This window comes from Mangifera indica, chromosome 16 (assembly GCF_011075055.1).
Source record: "Mangifera indica cultivar Alphonso chromosome 16, CATAS_Mindica_2.1, whole genome shotgun sequence".
Taxonomy (NCBI): Eukaryota; Viridiplantae; Streptophyta; class Magnoliopsida; order Sapindales; family Anacardiaceae; genus Mangifera; species Mangifera indica.
In genome coordinates, this window is record NC_058152.1 from 3,508,708 (window position 1) to 3,527,476 (window position 18,769).

The 18,769-nt window shown below is 31.5% G+C and overlaps 2 protein-coding genes across 2 annotated transcripts; one reads left to right on the forward strand and one right to left on the reverse strand.

The window, feature by feature from the left end:
• Window positions 1–31: 31 nt before the first annotated feature.
• On the reverse strand, window positions 32–4,449 carry LOC123199147 (queuosine salvage protein-like). The gene is made up of 7 exons (XM_044614020.1): window positions 4,263–4,449; window positions 4,008–4,151; window positions 3,241–3,339; window positions 2,644–2,720; window positions 2,336–2,444; window positions 1,891–2,219; window positions 32–535 (listed from the first exon to the last, which is right to left on the reverse strand). Exons 1-7 carry the CDS (start codon window positions 4,330–4,332, stop codon window positions 443–445), a joined length of 921 nt encoding a protein of 306 aa, XP_044469955.1. The 5' UTR covers window positions 4,333–4,449; the 3' UTR covers window positions 32–442.
• Window positions 4,450–9,348: 4,899 nt separating this feature from the next.
• LOC123199148 (casein kinase II subunit alpha-2-like) lies at window positions 9,349–16,884 on the forward strand. The gene is made up of 10 exons (XM_044614021.1): window positions 9,349–9,876; window positions 10,119–10,248; window positions 10,409–10,603; window positions 12,987–13,144; window positions 15,010–15,100; window positions 15,721–15,786; window positions 16,028–16,110; window positions 16,214–16,277; window positions 16,364–16,432; window positions 16,558–16,884. Exons 1-10 carry the CDS (start codon window positions 9,488–9,490, stop codon window positions 16,612–16,614), a joined length of 1,302 nt encoding a protein of 433 aa, XP_044469956.1. The 5' UTR covers window positions 9,349–9,487; the 3' UTR covers window positions 16,615–16,884.
• The last annotated feature ends 1,885 nt before the right edge of the window (window positions 16,885–18,769 follow it).

Consider the following 18,769-nt stretch of genomic DNA (forward strand, 5'->3'; position numbering starts at 1 on the left):
ATACAAAAAATAAGAAAATTCAAGAGCTGTCTAATGTATGTAAAGAACTATGACTAAATAACTGATGTGAATGCCAAATTTGTCCTCATCAGGCACTGTCAAATTAGCATACAAAACAAGAAAGCACATAAATATATGCCACAGTTCTCCTGACATTGAGTTCTACATATTCTCGGAGTTTCCCAGAAAAAGGAAAGCCATTCTAGAAGGAAGAATTTCGTAAAACAACTTAAAAATAACTACTTTATAACTATAGTCAATTTGATTCATATAAATCTAGAAGGAAGAATTTTGTATAACATCCGAAAAAAACTACTTTATAAATAAAGTCAATTTGATTCATATAAATCTAGTCCTAATAAGCTTTCTCATTCTCAAGCTAAACTTTTGAACTCAGAAAGGTCAATGCATAGCGAAATGACAACCATCTTATATTTTCCAGTCAATAGTAAATTGAAAGAGTCCGATGGTGTTGTAGAGCAGAACATTGTACACCTACAGACCAGAGCCAAAGGTCTAGCTCCACACTTAGAACCTGAAAAATAAAAGTGAATGATTAAGAATTGAAGGCAAAGCATAGAAACTAAAAGCGGTCTGTACAGAGGAACAAGATAAATGCATGTCTACTTTGATTTATAAATGCCTCCTTCCCCTCTCCCCCAAAGGTAGGAAAAACTAAAAAGGCACTTGCATTGAGTTACTGAATAAATTCAATTGATATTGAAAGGTTGAATTCATAGAAAAAGTTAACAAGATGATAGGAACCAAAGCTCTCAATCACAATAAAAACACATGAATACCAGCAAAATAGGTAATCAACAGACAAGAATGTCTCAGTCTGTGGGAAAATTGCATTAATACCAAATCAAATACAAAACTAGAGAATGACCCTCAAAGGATTGAGAGTCAATCCCTCCAAGAGCAAAGGCTCCCTGCGAAGAAAGGACACACTCTTCTACCCCTGGCTAGAACTAGTCGCTATCCCAAAATAACAGAATTCCTATTTTTCCTCCCCTCAAACTTCCCTCTTATTGTGATAGATAATTGGTAATACTGGGTTGGGCTATTTCACACTCCCTGGTCTAAAATATCAAATCTTACACAAGATGTCAAAAAGAGAGTTTGGCTAACAAATTTAAGAAATCCTGTGTCTTTCTGACAATGGTGAACTTAATATTTCAGTTATCTAAAATGTAAAATGACAAAGTAGTCTTGTACTTAATATTTCAGTTATCTAAAATGTAAAATGACAAAGTAGTCTTGTACAAATCTGCTCTTCAGTCTAAAGTGATATAGCTACAACCTAACTTAAATATTATTAAGAAACCATCCACAATTTCTTACCAAGATAGTAATGAATTCAGGAGATGATTTAGTCCTGCATTGCCTTTTCAATATGGGATCTAATTTTGCAGGGTGATAGCTTAGTTTCACCGAGCAATACATCATTTTCAAACTGAAGTTATAGGTAACTGTATGCACATGGTGGATACAAAAATATTGTAACAAATTCTTCTAAAGGTATCACTGGTACTTTATGAGAAGAGCAAGAAAGTTCATACAACACTGAAATGCCCAAAGTTTTATTTACCAGAGACAAAAATAATTCCAAAGCTAATTTCACATGGTAACATGAGGTATTGAAAGAAAGAATAAAATGGAGATTTTTTATGGAAACAAGGCCAAAAATTTTTAAAAATTTTGGGACTAAGCAAATTGGAAAATGCTTTCAAAAGAAGTTACATGTTAACTAATTATAGCAATCACTCCTTTGCAAATAAGTCAAAACTGGCAATTGCTACATAGTAATGAAAGAATATATATATATATATATATATATATATATATATATATATATATAAGCACACACATGAGAAAGATTAGCAATACCTGCTTTCCTGATTTTTTCCTGATTAGTTCCCTTATTTTCTCCACAGCATATACAGAGCAAGCTCGTAATTCAACTTCCTCCTCAGTGCCTGAACCTACTTCACCATTGGTCTCAATTATGTTGGCAAGGCTTGAACTATATTTCAGGACACCAAGCTGCTGAAGCACTGCAGGAACAACATAGTCCGCAAACATAGTTATTGCACCAATATCTTTAAATTCTCCATATCCTTTCCCTTTGAAAGCGCCCCATAAATCTGCGGCAAAAATTTGTGCTCTTTTGTACAAGAATACCTGGCGCCCTTTATACACTGAGTGGTCTCGAAAGCCTATAATATTATATTGCATCAGGAACGTCAAACTTCCATAAAAGACCAGTATTTCACAAATAAATTTGTCAACATATGTTGTATGATAATAAGAATTATCACAGAAAGTCTGATACCAGGGAAGTAACGAGTGACAAGAGCAACAAGTTTCACTGCTGATTTTCCAGAGAGTTCTACAAGGTTGGACGCTTTACCTCCAAAGTTACTTTCTAGTTCAAGTCCAACCTAAAACATGAAATTTAAAGATATCAAACAAATGAAGTGGTCATTAGGCTACACAATTGCACACATAAGAACTAGATAAGGATAGATCAAAACTAAAACTAGAGAAATATTGAGACTAATAATTATGAAGGAGATTTTGAAAAGAAATAAATATAGCAATAGCCAGAACTAACTTCAATCATACTAAGGTAGTTTTTACCTCGTGCAGTAAGCGAACTCGTTCATCCTCCAAAGGAAGCGGCCTAGGCCATTTCAACATTTCACGTAATTGAAGACCTAAATGAAAAAAGACCCAAAGAAAGTAAAAAAATGCTAATGTTGGCTTCCTATTATTCACAAATGACTATGATGAATATGTAGGTTTATGACAGATGAAGACTCAGATAATTTATTTTCACGGAAGGTAAAACTACATTTCAACACCAAAAAAAAAAAATCCCTAGGCTTCATCTTCAGTTTATGCTCATTTGTTGTGCACATGTGCGTACATGCATAGAGAACACAATAATAATCTAAAGCAACAACACCAATAGCTTATGCTAATGTGAAATATTGTGAATTATGCACAGAGATGGACAAAGGAGAAACTGGATCAGTTTACATGATTTACTCAGGTGTTCTTGGCTCTGAGAAACTCATTTACGAGAGCTATTCTTCACCAACTCAATGACTGTTCAGAGCTAAATGACTTTTTCCTTTTTTCTACTCCATGAATTTACTCTAAATACACAAGTGCAGTACTAATGGATGACTATTATATATGACATAAAAGGAGTTCAGGTACAAGAAGAAATACCAGTGAATTTTTGCAAACGATCAGCATCAAATGCAGATTTGTCATTCTGCAGAGCTTCCTTTAGCCCCAATGCCAGATGATCATAACTTAATTCCTTATCTTAAAGCATCAAAAATGTCAAATTGAAAAGAAGAAAGAACTGTTAGTGGAGCATGCAACGAAAGTTTAGATGGAATATCATAAAATTTACGAAGGAAATATCTGGGGTATTTATATCTTATATGCTGAACTGCATCACAGTTGGCAAGATAGTGAATTTGTCATTTTGAGATCCCTTTACCAAATCATTATTGCGCTACTAAAATGCTCATAATATCCCTTAATGCATTCTCCCAATATTTTCATCACTTTGACAAAATAAAAGATTAACCAGCACAAAAGAAGAGAAATTAAAAGAGGAAAGCATCATAAGTAATTGCCATGCCAGGAACAAAAAGACTGAAATCTACGCCTAGTGGAACTTTTTAGTTTCAAAACTCTTAGATAATAGATATATCTAACACCCCAGCTCTTCAATCACAACTCTTGACTCGAATAAAATAACCAATGAACTTGGCATTTCTCAAAAGAAAATTTACTCAGCCTAGAAGACCTTCATTCGCCTCACTGGAACTCATTTAACATAACTCTGCTATAGATTAACAACAAAATCAACGAGAAATAGATAGCTCTGATTCACAGACAACCATCCGAGCAACAAACTCTCAACAAATTCAGTAATAAAAAAACCCAAAGTAATGCTACAATAGAAAAACAGAGAGTCTCACCAGGCCAAAAGCAGAAATTCAGAGCATCCAAAACGAACAGGTACTGAATGGTGAGCGGACCGTTATCAAAGTAGTGAATCCCTTCATAATCCCACTCTACCTTAGGAACTGTGTCTTTGATACTCTCTACAAGCTTCTCAATCCCTGCATTGAAACGTTATTAAACAAATTTACAATTCCAAAATCTGCATGCATTCATAACAAAATAACACAAAAAAAATTAAAAAAAATAAAAACAGAAGTCAAAAAATGAACCTAAGGAGTCAACCATCACGTGAGAAGAGTGAGCGGCAACCCAAGCAGAGCTCGACCTAACCTCTTCCATGGCCGTTCTTTGACCACAACGGAGTCTCTGATAATTCTTTTAAACCCTAATTGTTTTTTCAAGAAAGAAAACGCATAAATTTTTTATTTTATTTTCCAAATTGATAAATTTCCCGCTATTGCTTGCTTTGTAGGTTGACCCTGTGTATGAGGATTCTGCCCGGTCGGGCCACAAATTAACATTGTGTCGACACAAGGTCACGTGTGTAGTTTGTCTAGTTATTGGTCAATTGTCACGTTTTGATTTCTTTTTTCCGGGCCAAAAGACTAAATCCAAATTAATACGTGCTAAATATTAAAAGGCCAAAAGACCGATTCCCACCCAAGATATAGTGAACTGCTAGTCCCACCCATCAACTTTCAAAAACCCAACACCTACCCATAGTTTGGAAAACTAATACCTATCTTCTAAAATTAAGATAAGATTAAGGGTAAAATCATTATTTAACAATAATATTTAACATTTATGTCATTTTATCCCCTAAATTTGAAAAACTAATAATTTCGCCCAAATTTAAGTTTTGAAAAGTGACATTTTTCTCTTACTTAGGGTTTTCAATTTCACTGATGAATTTTCGACCAACGATGGCCGATCTCTCTCCCTCCCTGTGTCGTCACTCCTTCCGGTGTTTACTATTAGAAAGATGAAGTCTGAATTCAATGAAATCCAGACGAAGAGTCGAAACTCTTCGTCTGGATCTTTATCGTCCAGACAAAATCGACTTTGTCTGGACAATAATGACGGTCCAGATAAGGAGATTGATCTCTTCTGGATCATTGTCGTCGTCCAAATGAAGCATACTTTATCTAGATAACAAAGATCTAAACGAAGAGTTTTGACCCTTCGTCTGGATTTCGTCTAATCTAGCATCATCAATCCAATATTGAGCACCGGAGGGAGAGACGACATCGGAAGGGAGAGATCGACCATCGTTGGCCGAAAATTCATCGGCGAAATTGGAAACCCTATGTAAGGGGTAAAATGTCACTTTTCAAAACTTAAATTTGGGCAAAATTGTTAATTTTTCAAATTAAAGGGGTAAAATGTATCAATGTTAAATATTATTGCTAAATAATGATTTTAACCTTAATTTTATATTAATTTTGAATGGTAGGTGTTAGTTTTCCAAATCATGAGTGGGTGTTTGGGTTTTTGAAATTTGGTGGATAGGAATTTGGGAATTCACTATACCTTGGGTGGGAATAAGTCTTTTGGCCATATTAAAATCCAAACTCTCACTCATGAGTGTTAAAATTAATAAAAATAATTAGTTTCAAAAGTAAAATTAATATAAAATTATCAATTTCTCTCTAAAATTAACTTTTGAAAATTCATATTTTTCTCTAATAAATTTTACATTTTCCAACCCTCTTTTCCTCCATCGACCTTCTTTCTCTTTTCCACCTTCTCCGACGATACAATTTTATCTCCAGTGAAAGGTGAGAAGGGAGAGAAGGTAGAGAGAGAGAGAGAGAGAGAGAGAGAAATAGTCTAAAAAACTCATGAAAAAATATAGAACCAAATAAGAAAAAATATGATTTTTTTTAATTTAATTTTAGAAAAAAATATTAATTTTTTAAACTTTAAAAGATAAATAATATTTTATTAATTAAATAATAATTTTATTTTTAAAATTAATTATTTTTATTAATTTTAATACTCCATGGATAAAAGTTAAATTTTCAATATTTAACAAGTTTTAAACTGAGTTTGCAGTAAACCTTAAGTGGGAACACGTCCTTTAGCCTTTTATTATTATTATTATTATTTTCCTTTTAAAGTTAATCGTGCGTACCATTAGATTCTCTGAGGCTACGAAGCAACCATTTTTGACAGGATAAGTTGAGTCTGGGTCATATGTAATTATTTCGTGTCGGCTGAGATATTTTATTTGTAAAAGCTCCGTCAGGCACGGGGTAGGTAGTCACTGTCGTTCCACCTCAGTTATGGCCCACTAAATTTTGACTAAGATATCCACCAGTCCGTCTCCTTACAGTGAGCCGAATTAATGTCTAACTCGCGGGGCCGTTCTTATTAGACCGTGCACGTGCAGCTACAACTGTACAATTTCACATCTCCAACCACCCAGCTTGTCTAAACTTTAACCCTCTTTTTTTTTTTTTCAGGCCGAAAGTCTTACTCCTACCCAAGGATTGGTCTGTTCCCACAGTTACTCATCAGTTAATTTCAGTTCAAATTTAGAAGAGGAATATTATTATTTAATTTAATATTTAAAAAATTAAAATTTTATCTTTTTTTTAATTTAAAAATTTAATATTTTTTTATTCAAAATTTAAAAAATTACATTTTCTCTTATAAATTTTATTCTCCTTTTTTGGTCATATTCTCTATTTTGATAAATAATCTATTCCTCCCAATTATATTTTTCTCTCACCCAAGAGATATCGAATTGGAGAAGATGATGGATGGGAAGGGTTAGTTCTCCATTGGAACAAAAAAGGTGGCTGAAGAAGGAGAAAAAAAACTTTAAGGGGAAAAAGATAATTTTTCAAATTTTGAGTAAAAAATTTTTTTTAGCTTTTTAAACTAAAAAAAAAAAAGATAAAATTTTAGTTTTTTAATATTTTTAATTAAATAACGTTTTTACTCTTATAACTAACAATAAATTTTAACAGAAGTTAGATGACAAATAAATATTTGGGTTTTCAAAATTTAACAAAAATTACTTTAAGAATGGACCAAACCTTTGGTGTGCTTTTGTTATCATTATTTATTCTTCTTTTTTCTTTCACATATTTCCCTTTCCTTTTAAGTCATCTATCTCGTCTTTATCATCAACAACACAAACTCTCTCACCAATACAGGTATTATATCAAATCCTTCAACCCTTTAATTATCTTCTCTGGTATCTCTTATCATCATACGTTTTTCATGTTTACCATTGATAAAATCTAAAATACAATCTCATATGTAGCGCACCATTGTCGCGTGCCTCTTCCATGCTTCGTCTTTTGATACTTTATTTTTTTGTGTTTGAGGGTGTTTTGGTTGTGTTATTTGAAGTCTTTGTATGTGTGTTGCTTACAAAATTCTTGTCGTTACATGTTGGAGTTTTGGATTAAAATAAAATTATATGTTCATACATTAAATATATACTTATATGAATTATAATATAATTGAGTAATATTGAATTAAAAATAAATTAATACCTAATTATATGATGATACATATAAGTGTGTGTTTATTTATGTATTTAAAATAGTTATACATAATATTACTCCTTAGATTAAGGCATGTTGATGTGCAATGTAATCAACCATCGAGTCGGTGATATACTAAAGAAGCTTGGGAAGAGTAAAGAGCTTTGTAACCTCTGGAATCAAGAATTCCTTAGCTTCCACACCAAGCTTTTTTCACTCATCATTTTGCTAGTTTTTCTGTTAATCAAGTCACTAATCACCAGATTATACACATGTTTTTTGAGTTTGGAGTTTAGGAAACAAGAATGTAACATTATCAATGATAATGTTATAATTAATCTAATGAGTATCTCTACCTTAAAGAGTAATTTGTTTTAATGTATAAAAAAATTACTTTGGTAATCTATCTTTTATTACTAATGTTACTTGTTTAGTTGTGAGATAATAAAAGATTTTGATAATCTTCTATTACCAAGGGTGATATTACATATAATATAAAAGGTAATCTGATTATAACTTTTACCTTATATATTAAAAGATTACCGAACTAATATTAATTTTATTACAATTATATTTTTATTTATTAATTTTGTATGACAAAAATGACCTTATTTTCAATTAATATAACAAATAACATAAAAATATTTTAGAATAATTATATCTAAAGACATTTAAGTAAAGTAATATACTAGTATTTTTTATTACTTATAACCGAATACAATAATTATTTGAATAGTACTATATGCACAAATAACGACATGTTATCATGTGATTGAATAATTAAAAATAAAATATTTAATTACATGATGACATATCATTATATGTACATATAATTTTATTATAATTATTTATACCTACTAAATTTTATTAAATTTTACCAAATATAATAATCATGTATACCAAATATTTAACATAATTTATCTTTAAAGTAATGTTTCAATTTTGATAACAAAATATTACTTAAACCAAAAACACCTTATGTGTTAAAATATTACTAATTTAATATTGATTTTATTACAAATTTATATTTACTTATTAACTTTTTTAGGAACAAAAATAGATTTTTTTTTTCAATTTATATAATAAATAACATGTAAAATATGTTAGAATAATTATACGTAAACATATTTAAGCAAAATAATAATTTAATATTTTTTATAACATTAAACTAAAAATAATAATTATTTATAGCAATAATTTTTATCCTAATAATTTATATATATTAATATTTTATTAAATTATTTTTGTAATAATATATTTTATAATAATATTTTGTTTTAATAATAAAAGATTATTCAAAACAAAAACACCTTTAAGATGTGTTTTATTTGAGTAATGTTTTACTACTAAAATTAAAAAATGACTTTGAAAATGTATTATCAAGAAGATTACTAAATAAAAATTATTAAATGTTTGATAAAATTTGATAGATATAAATAATTATTGTATTTGATTATAAATAATAAAATAATACTAAGATATTATTTTACTTAAATGACCTTGATATAATTATTCAAAAATATTTTTTATATTATTTATTATATTAATTAAAAATAAAATTATGTTTATCCTAAAAATTTAATAAATAAAAATATATTGGTATAAAAATTAATATTATTTTAATATAATAATAAAAACCACTTTTTATATTATCTATAATATTATTATTAATAAAAAAATATTAATAAATTATCAAAATAATATTCCAATCTCCTCAGTCAAACGATCGGTCAAAGTAATTAAAGATTATGAACCAAACGGTTTATTAAGGTAATCTCCTTTTTTAGCAATATTTATTTTCGTTAATACAATATTACCAAATCAAACATCTACAAATGTTGCAGCGGTGAAAACTGGGAACAATGCTGAGAAGATAAAAACGTCGTCGTTACTGTACAAAGAAAAATAAAAAGAAAACAAAAAAAACGAGAAAAGATAACTTGATAGAAGAAAAACGATGCCCGTTCCGGCTTACTTTCTTTTTGGGTAAATAGATGGCCATAGGGCCTTTCTGGTTCACATTCTTTCGCTACAGCAACACCAACGCCAACAGCCTCCTCTCTCTCGTTGTACCTTGTACATACATATCAACGAAACTCTCAACAAAAACTATTTCTTCTTCTTCTTCTCGATCGTCTCATATCGCCTCACCTCTTCTTATCCTCCTTCGATTCGCCTCCAGCGCGTCGCTCTCCCACGCGCGACTTCTACACCATCACCAGCGCTCGAGGCAGGTTATCGCAACACAGGACACGCTGGCGCAGAAGATCGGAAAATCGATTCGCCGCCCGGGCGCACCCTCCAAGTCTAGGGTTTATCCCGATGTCAATGTGGTCCGCCCGAAGGAGTACTGGGAATACGAGTCCCTCACCGTACAGTGGGGGTAATCTTGTCCTTGTGAAACTATATTTATTTGTTTTCGAAATTTTTAGGGTTTTTTTTTTTTTTTAATTTTTGTCCCACTCTCCTTACTTTGTGTTTACGTAAACTTGTGCTCGATTAAGCTGATAGTATTACTAGTCTTGGCTGCGTGGGAGTTTTTTACTTTTAATGTAAAAAATTATGTGGTTTTATACTAATTTGTGTGTTTTGATTATTTATCACGTCATTTTGCTGGTTTGATAGGGAGCAGGATGATTATGAGGTAGTGAGGAAGGTTGGGAGAGGGAAGTATAGCGAGGTGTTTGAGGGCGTGCACTGCACCGACAACGAGAAGTGCATTATTAAGATTCTTAAGCCTGTTAAGAAGAAGAAGGTGAGTTCAGGCTCTGTACTTTAGTTTGTTAATTCAATGATTTTTCTCCATTTCCTAATAGATGGTCAATATTGATAATGAAGACTGTATACTTTGTGTTCCATGGTTCAGTTTACTAATGACTTTGGGGAACTTACCTTGCTTTTCCTGCTTATTGCAGATTAAGAGGGAGATTAAAATACTGCAGAATCTTTGTGGTGGGCCAAACATTATCAAGTTACTTGATATTGTTAGAGATCAGCAATCAAAGACCCCAAGTCTTATATTTGAATATGTGAATAATACAGATTTTAAAGTGCTTTATCCAACACTCTCAGACTTTGATATTCGGTATTATATCTATGAACTTCTAAAGGCAAGTGAAGAACTTGTTTCTTGATGGATAAGTAATGTGTTGGCAAGTAAATACATTTGGTGATTTCTGCTTATTGAGTTGATTTTATTTTTGCACGTTATGTACCTGCCCATTTAAATACTGAATTTTCTGATATGATATAAGCTAGAAGTACTTATTCATAGTTTTACATCTATTCTTACTAGATAAAGAGGAATTACTTTTTGTACATTGAAATGTTTGCTTCCATTCTCTTTGCCTTTTGGGATGCAGGAAGGTAGGATGGGGTGAATTTAGACATACGTTCTTACCTTGCTTTGGAATGAAATATAGCAGGGTGGAGTAAAAATTTTATGATGAGGGAAAGAGTGTTGTGTATGTATATGCTCAAAAGTGCAACAGTTGTCTTTTATCGTTTGAATAATATAATAAAAGAAACAATAGTTTTGTTTCATTGCTGCAGTGAGGAATGTGTAGTGATAATTAACTTCAATAATAGAAGATTGATTATGAAATATATGATGGTGTTTCCTGATGTTGACTCCAAAGGAGAGCTTTATTGTTAGTAAGTTAGTCCTCTTAAGTAAGGAAATATTTTGGTCTGTGATAATGCTCCAGTTTTCTGACAGTTGTTGACATTAGAACATTTAGGGAAGAAACGTACAAAGCTGTCTGTCTTTTATTGATACATGATAATTTACTACCATAGAAGTTTATAATGACCCTTGTCTTTGATGTCAATTGATAGAGGGACTCTCTAAGTAATGAGCTGAGGAAATGTTAAGAGATTAGGGAGCTAATATAGTGTTGTGGATTGGGAAGAGTTTGGAGGTTGGACCTTAAATGATCTTGATTGTCCAGCTGCTCGTTTGTTGGATTTGTAGCTACCTTTTACATCCTTTCGGGGGTAACTATAAAATTTTTTAAATAATTATTTTAATGATATGTGGCAGTTGATGGCTGACCTATATGAATTGAGGGTTTTGTTTGTGCTTGTATGTCTGTCATGCTATATACATATTTATGTGTAATATCCATGGATTTCATGCATGTAAACTTATTGAAGGATGTTTTAGGAATCTTGACGTTATACTTTTTCTTGGTTTTACTGTTTGTATCATTCTTGGTTATTGCATGTTATTTTTAGATTCATTGGATTTAGGATCTCTTATAATGGAAAATCTTGCTAAGACTTTCCTGTGCAGGGGTTGATATCCATGGTTTCTTCATAATATCTGGAGGTTTTATGTCATTCCTAAATAATGTCTAGGATAATTTGTGACTAGTCCAGTTAAAGATAGAGGATTTCTGTTATCCTAGGCTTTGAAAAACGAGTTTGCAATTGAACTCTATTCTAATGTCTTAAGGCATGGGATCACATAAGCTTAATATGTAAAGACTATTTACTTGCAGTTGTGAGTGTGTGCATTACCATTGATCAGAAGTGGAATTAAAATTCACAGACTACTAGGTAAGTAGGTTTAGTTTTCTTTTCTCAATTTTTATGGAAAGACTGAGAAATGAAAACTTTTATGTAAAATGGTTCTAATACTAATTACTTCTGTTGGTAAGTAATTATTGTTTTTTCCGTGCATTTTATGGCTGTTGGCATTCTATTTTTTATCGTTTCCATTTTGGTCTCATTTATTATGTTGTGCACAATGCAACTGCGCCTTCTATCTTACCATCTAGAACCCTTGAACAATTGAAGAAATTGTAAATTTTGAAGACCTCCCTTGATTTATTTGTGTCTGCATTCAATGTAGAACCCATCATTTGATACAAGTCTTTGATCTTTTCTGGTGCCTACACATCTATGTTTTGGCTTGGATGACCCTTGTTGACTGTTTAACACGTATGAGTTGATTGTTAGTAACAAGAAATCATTGTCTAATATATGCATTATCCGAGAGGCAGTTGGTACTCCCTCCTATTTAATTCTTTTGCAGTCTGATTTTGCATTCTTTTTTTATGTTTCTGTTTATTGGTTCTAATTTTAAACTTTTGACAATTAAAAATTTCCTTTTTGGCTTTTTGAGGCCCTAATAGCAGTGTAGTAGTGATGCCGCTTTTAATAATATATTATTTATTTGGAGGATAGGAGTGCCTTTGAGATGGTTGAGGGAACATGAACTTAAAAGAAAAAGGTTTGTTGTTTCATTTGGACATTAGTCTTTGAAGGTCTTAATTCTTCCAAGCATTCTTACCTGAACTATTACTTGGTACTGGTATACGCTAGTGCTGCTGTTGAATTTGTATCTATCTGTGAGTTAGCTGTTTGCCCTGTCTTATTTATATGTTGTTGTATGGGTGTTTGTTGAATATTTTAATTTATTTCCCTTTAACGTTGCCTCTGGTCCTTTATTTTATTAACTCTTAAATTGCTGTGAATCTTTATCTGTAGGCGTTGGATTTTTGCCACTCACAAGGTATTATGCATCGGGATGTGAAGCCGCACAATGTCATGATTGATCATGAGCAGAGGAAACTTCGTCTAATAGACTGGGGACTAGCCGAGTTCTACCATCCTGGCAAAGAATACAATGTTCGTGTTGCTTCAAGGTTTGTTTCTTTTTTTTTTTTTTTTTGATTGGCTTTTAAATTTCTGTGAAGTGTTTTTGCTTCTGAAAATTTCATATTTTGATTCATTTGTTTCTTTGTTCATTGAATGTGCATCTTTAATAGATCATTGTAAAATCCAAAAATTTAACTGATAATTGTGTCTTAGCACGCTCTTTGGTAACACCCCCAACATTAGTCTTCATCTATCCCTAATACAAATTGACTAGCTTTGACTGCTCAAATATTTATTTTCCCCTTATTATCAATTGTTTTAAGAATAATGATTTTTCAAATCTATTTATCCAAACCATGCATTAATATTTAACAAAATCATAAAGATCCCAAATTCCCATTAATAAATACTTTTAAAATCCCATCAATTTTCATTAAATCAAAATATTGGTCTATAATGACTAATTAATTAAAACAAATAAAATTTATTTTAATTAGTCAAAACAAATTTCTTTCCCCCCACTTTAATAAAAATTAATTATTATCAATTGTTTTATGAATTTTAATCAAAATTAATTATTATCAATTGTTTTATGAATTATGATTTTTTCTAATTAGTTTATCAAGCCATACATTAATATCTAACAAAGTTATAAAAAATTCCCATATAAATTCTCATTAATTAATACTTTTAAAACCCCATTATTTTTCAATTAATCAAAATCTTGGTCTATAATGACTATTTAATGAAAGCAAATAAATTTTATTTAAATCAGTCAAAACAAAATTCATCCCCTGCAGCTTCATCGAAATAACTAATCTGCTCCATCCAAACGTACAAGTCAACATATTGAACTCAAGAATCCGGAATCAAAAAACAATTTACATTTTTAGAAAGAAATCAAAGCACAATCCATAGACCTAAGAAAATAAAAAATAGAAAATAAATAAGTATTAGAAGATTCTTTTTTTGGGGGGGGGGGGGGGGTGGGGAAGGGGGGATCAGAATAGGGGGAGCTATCCTTTCATAATAGATTGGGGTAATCTTGTCATTTGGCCTTAGTTACTTGGGAATGCTTTTGAACTGGATAATTTGTTGTTAATAGCTGATTGGTTGGACAAACTATGGATAAAATAATGTGTATGTTTAGTTTATTTGAGATTTTGGTTTGAGTTTTGAATAATACAATGACATATTGGGCTTTCACCACTCTACTGTGAGTGATACTATGGAATTTAGGTATAAATATGGAGAAAACATTCTTGTAAACAATGTAAGAGAAATATACTCAGCAAAATACTTGGGTTCTGAGAAACTTACAAAGATAATTTTTAGGTGGAAAAATCTAATAATGTAACACAAGAAAAATTTCTAAACCTGCAGAAAAAGGTCAAACAGGTGAGGTTACTTGAACTATCTTGTGGTCCCAATTAACAATGTGAAAGCTATAGAATTAAAGTTGGGTTTTGATATCAACTGATAGAAGACCAAAAAGTGAAAATACAAGGTAGGAATAATGGAGAAAGATAGGAGAGATACATGCCAAAGAAACATATAAGAGGGAGCCTTTTGGTGGTGCTACTGCAGAATTGGTTCCATATTTGTAGACATTGTTGGGGTAATTCTGGTGCTTGCTATGCCATTTTTGCTGAGTTCTTTTCAGGGACTTAGCAAGAAGCAAATTCATAATGCAGTTGTTTTTATTCATATTTGAAAATGAATTGTATTAATCACACTGTTTGAAGATTTAAATTTGAAGGTCTTACTGTTCTATATGATTGCATTATTTTTATGTGTCATCTCATCCACTGCATTTTCTTGAGATTGAATGTTTAAAATTTTAACCATCAAACTTAACCGTAAATTCAATGTTACATATGTGTTTTTTTAAATTCTCTTTATTTTTGGTCAGATACTTTAAAGGTCCTGAGCTTCTTGTTGATTTGCAAGACTATGATTACTCATTAGACTTGTGGAGCCTTGGTTGTATGTTTGCTGGAATGGTAAATATTTCTTTCCTGTATTTTTAGATATTGGTGGGCTGAGTTGTTATCTGAAGTGTAGGTGAAAATATTTCATACCATGGCACCTTGTTTATGGATTCTTCTCATCTGCATCTGTGGTGTGTGCAAGTAGGCTTGGACATCTTTTGGTTGGCTTTCTGGTCAAGTCTGAGTGATGTTTTTCCACCTTACCACCCTCTGTCCATGGTCTATTATTATTTTTCTCTTCATTTACCTTTTCCACCTGACCTCCCTCTTACCTTGGATCTTTTGTAGACCTCTTTTCCCTGCATATTTTAGCCTTGTTTTCCTTCCATGAGCTGAATGCCGTGGTCCCTCATCACTGAGCTCAAAAGTCGCTGCAGATAATATGGTTTTAACCATCAGATAATGAAACATGTTTTTATTCACATCTTATTATGATCGTGGTTTCTGATGATTATACTTCCAAAATTTAGCATTTTTATTACATTAATGGGGCAGAATATCTTGGTCATGCCAAAGATGAGTGATTTGATTTGCTTGCATGTTAATCCATGGGTGACAGACGGTGAGGAGGATAAAAATATTATATTACACCTACATTTGTGATGCTTATCATTGAGGCTTGTGTTGTACAGATATTTCGTAAGGAACCATTTTTCTACGGCCATGATAATTATGATCAGTTGGTCAAAATTGCCAAGGTATGTGGTTTAATTGGGAATAGATAGATCAATGTATCAGTATCAAATGGGTGACAGATTTTTGTTCCATTTACACATACTGAATGGTAGATTTTTTCTAGCGAAGGTTATCTAGAAAGATTACCTTAAAATTCTTTTTCCATTTTTAGCTTCTAAATTTTAAATAAATGTGTTATAATGGTTCTAAGAATGTGTGCCTAGACTTGGAAACTTAACTCCTTAATTTGTCGTCTTGTGGCAGGTGCTTGGGACTGATGAATTAAGCGCATATCTAAATAAGTACCATATAGAATTAGACCCACATCTTGTGGCCCTTGTTGGAAGGTTGGTCAGTCACAAACTTCATATTTCTCTCAATCAATTCACTTTAATGTTTCTGTAGCCTGCTAATTTGGCTCGGCTTAACCATTGATTTCCCTTGGTACAGGCATAGCCGGAAACCATGGTCAAAGTTCATTAATGTTGAAAATCAACATTTGGCAGTTCCTGAGGTAGAATTCTTAGTCTTTTGTTATGCAGAATTAGTACTTCCTGCAGTTTTAAAATATAATTTAATGCATGTGTATTATTTTGGAAGGCTGTTGATTTCCTCGACAAGTTGTTGCGATATGACCACCAAGAAAGGCCAACTGCAAAGGAAGCAATGGTAAATAATTCATGATCTTTCTGCCCCTGTCAAAAACCATATAAACCACAGCTTATCTTATTGATTAATCCAACTTGATTATGTTTATTCGATTTGGATAGTAACTATGGCTTCCTGTCATGCAGGCCCATCCTTATTTCTACCCGATTAGAAATGCAGAAAGCAGTGGAACTCGCACCTAGTTAATCGATTTTCAGCTGTTAAAAGATCTTCATGTTTGTTTTTGTTGATCTTACTGTAGCCTGATTGAACCTCAGTAGTGGTGCTTTTTTTTTTTTTCTTGTTGCTCTCAGAAAACCTCCAACCACATTTTTTTTCCTTTTTTGCTGTTAATTTTGTGTGAGCTAACTTGTGGATGAATTATTGATCTGATTTCAGGCTAAGTTGGTCTGGACTTTGGAATCTCCTTCATTTTCCTTTTGGTAAATGGAAAATTTGAAATATTAATCTCACTTTTCTGCCATTGCATAATAGTAGAACTCTTTAGGTTTGTTTCTGCTTAGGACTGGGTCCAGAATCCCTTGGCTTGTTAGAGATCAATTCAGTCTCTTTATATTTGTTAACTTCTTTGTATTTAATTATGCTATACCATTTGTAGAAAGGGAAGTAGTATTTTATAAACAGTAAATCTACCTGTATCCAGCCTTTATTTTCTAATCTGGTACACAAATTTGTGATTTTGAATTTAAAAAAAAATAACACTTAATAACATAATGATATATATTAACAAAATACATAATTAAATACCTAAAATTGAATTTACATATCATTGTTTTATTGGATCTACATGACATTGTCTTTCTATGAAATAAATATCGTTTTTTCATAAAATTGGTGATGGGGGATTTGTTAATTATTTTTTGCCTTTATTATTTTGAACTTTTTGAGTGAATGATATATTAGTATTTGATCTGGTAATTTTAAAATAACATAAAAAATTAAATAAATGTATCATTTATTTATTTTTATGTTATTATTTTTAATTTGTACAATTTTTTAAAAAATGAGTAGTGATTTTTAGGTAAGCGAAAAATTTTGTCTGGGTTGAAAAGACAGATAAATCTTAGATACTGTTAATTGTACAGTGATTCCGATTATGGATTCTGTGGTTTTAATGGGCCCAGTAATAGGCTGAAAACCTGATGTTGAGTCGTAGTCGTGGCAGTAACTCTGTGCAGTGCGTTTCTGTAGTTGGAAATTTACGACTAAAACTGAAACCAAATTTGAAATTCAAAGTTTCTGTGCCATCCCCCAGAAAATGAGTTAAGGCCTTATAATTAAGTTACTTTATTATTAATTGCTTTCACTTAGCATCAAAAAGCAACAAAAAAACAACGAAGGAAACGACACAGACACAGAGACACACATTATTCTCATTTCATTTTATTTTATATATCTAAAATAGAAATTTGAAACAAAGAGTTGGATGGACTAGCTTGCTTTCCGGCCAGTTCAGTTTCAGTTACATCTGGTTGTTTTTTTCACGATGAGGGCTGGGCAGAAACGAGAAGCATGCAAGGCAATGATGAGGTGTAACTCAAAAGAAACTGAACCTCTTCAACGGCTGAAAAAAAGAACACCCAATTTCTGGAATAGTAACTGCCTCTGCCTGCTCATCATTTTCACGCTGGTATTGTAATCTCACACGTTTCTTTCTTTATTATGCTATTGACAGCATGCAATTTCATTTTTTTTAATTCAATAATAATAATAATAATAATTTAGATATTCTTACGCGCTTTTAGGATGTGTTTAGTTTGAATAACCTTTTATAATTATTAGATATAAATTATTACTATATTCGATAAAAATTGATAGGTATAAATTATTATTGTATTTGGTTAAAGATGACTAAAAAAAAAATAAGATTTTATTTTACTCAAATATCGTTGAGTTTAATTATTCAAAAATATTGTGTTAATAGAATTATCTATTACATTACCTAATATATTATCATTGATAATATAAGATTATCGAAATTTTTTATTATTTATAAATAAAAAATATAATTAATAAAAAATAGATTATTAAAATAAGATTTTTTTACCTCCGACCGACCGAACCCACCTTTAGATTGGAGATTAAGACCTAACTATCTTAGCCTTGCCATGGGGTGTGGTCAAGGATTTGGTTTTGACTGTTGACTATGACCTAAAAGGATAGCCATTTTTTGCTCTCTTTGTCCCCCCCTTGTTTGTTTCTCCTCCTCAATTATTTACAATGCTATGCCTTCTTCATCCTTCTTTCCCACTTCTTGTTTTATTCAATTATTGAACCATAAGTTTGAATATAATTTAATTAATCAAAGTTGGCTTCTAATCAGAATTTTTTTTCAAA

Bases quoted from the DNA above. Each gene is read 5' to 3' on its own strand.
- LOC123199147 (XM_044614020.1), bottom strand. From the start codon at position 4,332: ATGGAAGAGGTTAGGTCGAGCTCTGCTTGGGTTGCCGCTCACTCTTCT. The intron at 4,152-4,262 runs GTTCATTTTTTG...GTTTCAATGCAG, and splicing joins CGTGATGGTTGACTCCTTAG to GGATTGAGAAGCTTGTAGAG. The intron at 2,445-2,643 runs GTAAAAACTACC...TTCATGTTTTAG, and splicing joins GAGTTCGCTTACTGCACGAG to GTTGGACTTGAACTAGAAAG.
- LOC123199148 (XM_044614021.1), top strand. From the start codon at position 9,488: ATGGCCATAGGGCCTTTCTGGTTCACATTCTTTCGCTACAGCAACACC. The intron at 9,877-10,118 runs GTAATCTTGTCC...CTGGTTTGATAG, and splicing joins TCCCTCACCGTACAGTGGGG to GGAGCAGGATGATTATGAGG. The intron at 13,145-15,009 runs GTTTGTTTCTTT...ATTTTTGGTCAG, and splicing joins AATGTTCGTGTTGCTTCAAG to ATACTTTAAAGGTCCTGAGC.